This window comes from Mustela nigripes, chromosome 15 (genome assembly GCF_022355385.1).
Source record: "Mustela nigripes isolate SB6536 chromosome 15, MUSNIG.SB6536, whole genome shotgun sequence".
Taxonomy (NCBI): Eukaryota; Metazoa; Chordata; class Mammalia; order Carnivora; family Mustelidae; genus Mustela; species Mustela nigripes.
The window spans coordinates 82,829,898-82,835,897 of NC_081571.1; the positions used below are offsets into that span (position 1 = coordinate 82,829,898).

Here is a 6,000-nt window from a genome sequence, read left to right on the forward strand (position 1 = left end):
TCTGTCCCAAAGCTTGGCACCGCCACAACCGGCAACAGGGGACACGAGAGGGAGCTGCATCCAGACGCGGGAGTATTACTCAGCTCTCAAAGGAAATGACCTATCAGGCTCCAGAGACTCCTGCAAGGTGACTGCATGCCCTGCCCCCAAGGGGTTCTGCCCCTGCCTGGGTCCCAGTGGGACCTGGTGGCTTCAACACACATATACACTTAAATGTGTACTGAGTGAAAAAAGCCAGTCAGAAAAGACCACACACTGTATGACTCTAACCCTACGGCATTCCAGAAAAGGCAAAACCATGCAGACAGTAAGAGATCATGGGTTGCCAGGGGTGAGGAGGGAGGGGGTTGGAGCCGCTGGGGCACAGGGGAGGTCTGAGGGCAGTAAAGCAGCTCTGTGACACGCATCATTACAGTTATCCAGCCCACAGAAAAATCAGCACCAAGCGTGAACGCTTGTGCAAACCACAGACTTGGGGTAATGATGTGTCCCTACAGGTGTACCCGCTAGGACAGATGTCCATTTCTGGTGCGTCACGTGCATGAACAGGGCAGGCTGTGTGTGAGCAGGGTCAGGACAATGTGGGAAATCTTCGCTCCTCCCTAAAACTGCCCTCAAATAAAGCCTGCTGTTTTTTAAGGACTTACTTATTTGCAAGATGGTGGGGGGGCAGAGAGAGAGGGAGAGAGGGCATCTCAGGCTCCCCGCTGAGCACGGAGCCCGATGCAGGGCTCGATCCCATGACCCTGAGATCATGACGCGAGCCGAACCCAAGAGGCGGACGCCCCACCGACTGCACCAGCGAGACGCCCCTAAAGTCTATCCAACACCAAAGCATCACTGATGCTAGAACGTGGGGCTCAGAAACATGTCCTCTGCTTCCCTGGGGCACGGTGGCAAACCCACACATGTGCGGTGCTCGGTTCTGGCCTTTCTGGAGGGAGCAGCGTACTCACGCGTGAGAGGAACAAACACGGTTTCTGAGGAGTCAGATAACACTGTCACTAATTAAAGCAAATGGCTTCATTGGGGCACCTGGTGCCTCGGTCGGTTAAGCCGCCGCCTTCAGCCTTTGGCTCAGGTCATGATCCTGGTGTCCTGGGATTGAGCCCTGCATCGGGCTCCTTGCTCGGTGGGGAGCCTGCTTCTCCCTCTGCCTTTCCCCCAGCTCATGCGCTCTCTCTGTCAAATAAATAAAATCTTTAAAACATAAAAAAAATGAAAAAATAACTGGTGTCATTTATGGAGTGGAGGCTAATGTCTAAAGACAAAACTCGCTTGGAAGATTTGTCTTTGGGGTTTTGGCTCATCTTTACTTGGTTCTCTCAAGTAGTATTTTTTTTTTAATTTAAAATTATTTTTAACTTTAAATTTTTAAAAATTATTTTGGGGGCGCCTGAGTGGCTCAGTGTGTTAAGCCTCTGCCTTCGGCTCAGGTCACGATCTCAGGGTCCTGGGATCGAGCCCCGCATCGGGCTCTCTGCTCAGCGGGGAGCCTGCTTCCTCCTCTCTCTCTGCCTGCCTCTCTGCCTACTTGCGATCTCTCTCTCTGTCAAATAAATAAAAACCTTTTAAAAAAATTATTTCAAATTTATTTCTATATACATCCTTCTTCTCCATAAAAATGGCTTCAGTCCAACAGTCACTCAACAGAAGAGCGGCGGAATAAAGGGAAATTCGGCGGGAACGTTCTATGTGTTCAAGCGCCTACAGGATCTGCTCTGCGGGAAAATGCAGGAGGAGGTGAGTGTGGCGGCCAACGCGACAGCAGGAGTGTGTGAAGGTGCCCTCCGCAGGGAGGAGGGCTGAGGACCTGGCAGGGAGCAGACTCACCCCTGCCGAGAGGACTTCACCCTCAAACTCCCTCTCTTGCTGTAAACAATGAGTCAAACAGCACAAGCCGCAGGGGTGGACGGTCGGGCGCCGAACGCGGGTCGGAGAGGCCGAGCCTGCCCTGCAGACCCGGGCCCCAGTGTGGGAGCGGGGTCCACTCACCAGGCTCTCCGACGGGACTGGGGACCACACCGACCAGCTTGCCGTACCTGTCTCCTCTCGACTGCAGGTCGAAGTAGACATTGCCTGTTTGATAAAGAATCCATCATTTCTCAGAATCACCGAATTCCACTCCAGAAACCAACACTGCCCTGTCTGTTAACTCAGTAAAATTTAAATAATAAAATAGGAGGGGCGCCTGGGTGGCTCAGTGGGTTAAGCCTCTGCCTTCGGCTCAGGTCATGATCTCAGGGTCCTGGGATCGAGCCCCGCATCGGGCTGTCTGCTCAGCGGGGAACCTGCCCCTGTCTCTGCTGCCTCTCTGCGTACTTGTGATCTCTCTCTCTCAAATAAATAAAATCTTTAAAAAAACAAACACACAAAAAGCAGCGTCACAGAGCGACAAGCCAGCCACGCCCCCGCTAGGGAGCGTTTGGTCCTCCGCCCCCTGACGCCTGCTCTGGGCCGCGGGTCTCATTCTGGCTCCCCGCGGCGGGAAAACAGCGCCCGTGCTTCCAGGGAAGAGTGCGGCTCGGTCACCCGAGCCGCTCACAAACAGATTTTTTTGGGAGACGAAATCTAAACACAGCGAATAAGGTCAAGGAAGACTTGTCAAAGTCTAGTGCGCGCGCCGGGGAACTGGGCCCCGCGGGGCTGGAGGCGCGTGGGCAGGAGCCCCTGAAAGACGGGGCTCGACGGCACCCGCAACACCGGTGTCTTCCTCTGGCTTTATACTTGGTTCCTGCCGCACAACAAGCACCAGACGCACATATCTCAGGTCTGGGCTGGGCATGCTAATGAGTCATTCACTAAAAACCAGCGGTTTTTATCATCCCAGAAGGGACGGGGTAGGGGGACAGGAACAGCTAGGACAGCCCGTGCCCAGCGGCCGAGGGCACAGCACGGCACCAGGGCCAGGCTGAGTGTCCGCTCTCAGCCCCGAGCGGAGAGGGAACGTCCTGGGAGGGGAAAGCTTGGTCAGGGGGTGAGGACGAGTGGGACTTGGGCAGAAAGGGATCGCAAGGGGGAGGCCTGGCTCAGGGCCACCGGGACCCCAGCGGGAGCAAAGGCCAGGCAAAAAGCAGTGGCTCCCACGCCAGCCGCCGTGGGGTGTGCGGGGAGGACGCTGTCACCGGTCCGCGGAGGGCGACGGCCCCACGCCGGGAGCGGCCAGCAGGAGGACGGGTTGCGATAGAGAACGTTCCAGCACTTGGTCGGATACCACAGCAGGCGAGAAAAGACAGTGCGGCGTCCGGCAACTCCAACAACGTGCAAACACGGGTCCAGTTTCTCCCGGCCCCCCAGGATCTAGCCCACGCCCTGGTAAGGAACGGGACCCCTACCTTGTGCTGTGGGGTAAGCGTGCCCATTAGCAATGATTCCTTCGATGAAAGAAATGATCTGAGGAATATTTTCAGTCACCCTCAAGTACACCGTCGGGGGGAGGACCTGACGGAAAGCAAAGGCTAGATGACGTCCCACGGGAAAGGCGTGGGTCAGCGACACCGGCGTTCAGCGCTCACACCCTCATGGCGGGCGGACTCCAGCGCTCTTCACCTTCAAGGCTGCCATGTCTTGTTTAAAATCCTCTTCATACAGACTGGCGAGAGAAGCAGGCGACACGTTCATCTGCAGGAAGACGAGGCGAGCCGGTCAGCAGGTCGGGCCCCCCCATGGCCGGACTCCCAAAGGGGGCCTCTCGTTTTAGCTCCCAAACCCATTCTAGTAACTCAGCTAGATGCAGAGGCTGACCGACCCCGCTTTCTGGTTAGAGAGAAGAAAAATCAACAATGTCACGATTTCTGTTACATAATTCAAAACAACACCCCAAAACACACAAAAAAGCTTCCGCTTTTCTAGGGCGGGGCAAGCTCAATGTAGTCCATGCCATGACCAGAACCTGGGGTTCCTATCTTACCCTCAGGCGGCAAGGAAACCCGTCAAATGCAACAGCGAGGAGCTCTCTGAGAAGGGCCTGGAAAGCAGCAGAGCAGGTGCAGACAGTGGGCAGGTGGCGGGGGGTGCAGTGGCCGGGCAGGGTGCAGGGGCACAGGTAGCCCCAGGACACAGACATCACATTCTGAGCCCAGGGCATTTGGGGGCACATTTTGGCAGCCCTAGGCTTTCAGAGGGCACTGGCCCAGAAAAACAGGCTCCCCAAAGCATTTTTTATTTTTCAGCAAAAAAAAAAAAAAAAAAAGTGCTCCAAAACCAAAAGCACGACAGGTATAGGACCCCATGGAGCCTGTGAAGGGACCTGGACCCAAGCTCCCGGCCCCCACCCCTGCCCCAGAACCAGGGCTCGGCTCCACGGCAGCACGACCTTCACAAGTGAGAGGCCACCTCCAGCCCCGTCACCCCACAGCTGTGTTCCTTCCCGCCTGGGGCCCCCGAAGGGCAATCATCCTAGAAACCGTGACCACCAGACATTTACTGAATAAATAAATCTGGTGAACAAAATGGGACTTCTCAGCCATGTGGCCGTTAGCAAGGCCATGAACCTCTGCGTCTTCGGCTTTCTTTGCAACACAGAGAGGACCCCCCTTCCGCCCCGAAAGACTGCGACAAGGGTCATGTGCATCTGGGAAGGACAGCCGTGTGCGCGGACGACGCTGGCTAGCGGCCATCACCCGGCTCCCGGACCCACGGGTCTGCACCCCCTGCTGCACCTGAGCCCCGCACACACGGCCTGCACGCGGCTCCCTCCCTCCGAGTCCACCACCATCCTGCTGCCCGCCTGCCGGGGGACCGGGAGCCGCTCACACTCTCTCCTGCCGTGACACACGTGCAGGTCCCTCTCTGAGCTCCGGATGCAGACGCCAGACTGCCGGTCGGAGCACAGGTGCACGCATCCTGGCTGGCGACCTGCCCCCCACGGAGGTCACGCAGGTCTGACCCTGACGGAGCCCCTGACCGCATGGGGGGCCCCACTTCTGGACGTCGGCAACGGGACCACTAACACTTTCTCACTGTAAGTTTAACGTGTGCTTCTCTCTTCTGAAGAGCCTGAACATCTCACGTGCCGAGGAACCATTTCTATGGAACAGTCCAGGATCACCGCACCCGTTTCTCCACTGACCTGTGGAGCTCCTCCTGTTGGTTTGGAGGAAGTATTTTTACATGAAAGAAATCAGCCTTTTATCTCTGCTGTTACTTTCAGTTATGATCCCAGTTTTCATGGCTATTTTCTGTCATGTAGAAAATATCATTTCTACATATTTTTTAAAAGATTTTATTTATTAGGGTGCCTGGGTGGCTCAGTCATTTGAGCGGCTGCCTTTGGCTCAGGTCATGATCCCAGGGTCCTGGGATCAAGCTCCACATTGGGCTCCCTGCTCGGCGGGAAGCCTGCTTCTCCCTCTCCCTCTGTCTGCCACTCTGACTACTTGTACTCTCTCTCTGTCAAATAAATAAATAAAATCTTTTTTAAAAATTTTATTTATTTATTTGACAGAGAGAAATCACAAGTAGATGGAGAGGCAGGCAGAGAGAGAGAGGGAAGCAGGCTCCCTGCTGAGCAGAGAGCCCGATGCGGGACTCGATCCCAGGACCCTGAGATCACGACCTGAGCCAAAGGCAGCGGCCTAACCCACTGAGCCACCCAGGCGTCCCTAAATAAATAAAATTTTTAAAAAAGATTTTATTTATTTATTTGACAGAGAGAACACAAGCTGGGGAGGAGCCAAGGGAGAAGCAGACTCCCCACTGAGCCGGGAGCCCAACATGGGACTCGATCCCAGGACCCTGGCATCATGACCTGAGCCAAAGGCAGATGCTTCACTGACTGAGCCCCCCAGCTGCCCCAATACTGTTTTACAGACTTTTCCTGGCCCCACACGAACTCTAGAGTCCATGTCTCTTGTTCTAAAAGGGGGACCACCACGAACACGCACACACTCCTCTAAATGACCTATCGGGTACCACGTGCCCCAACACACCAGCCGGTTCCACCTGTGGCTTCTCCAGCCCACACGCACGAGCCCGGCGGCCACGGTCTGGAAACACTGA

The 6,000-nt window shown here is 55.5% G+C and overlaps 1 protein-coding gene across 5 annotated transcripts in view; it reads right to left on the reverse strand.

Annotated features, from left to right (window-relative positions):
* CARS2 (cysteinyl-tRNA synthetase 2, mitochondrial) overlaps positions 1 to 6,000 on the reverse strand; it is a 38,268-nt gene that overhangs the window by 24,335 nt on the left and 7,933 nt on the right. For all 5 annotated transcript variants that reach the window (XM_059378034.1, XM_059378033.1, XM_059378035.1 and 2 more), the window contains 3 exons: positions 3,550 to 3,621; positions 3,336 to 3,441; positions 1,996 to 2,079 (listed from right to left, as the gene is read on the reverse strand). In XM_059378034.1, coding sequence (XP_059234017.1) covers positions 1,996 to 2,079; positions 3,336 to 3,441; positions 3,550 to 3,621 — 262 coding nt within the window. The remainder of the gene's footprint in view (positions 1 to 1,995; positions 2,080 to 3,335; positions 3,442 to 3,549; positions 3,622 to 6,000) is intronic.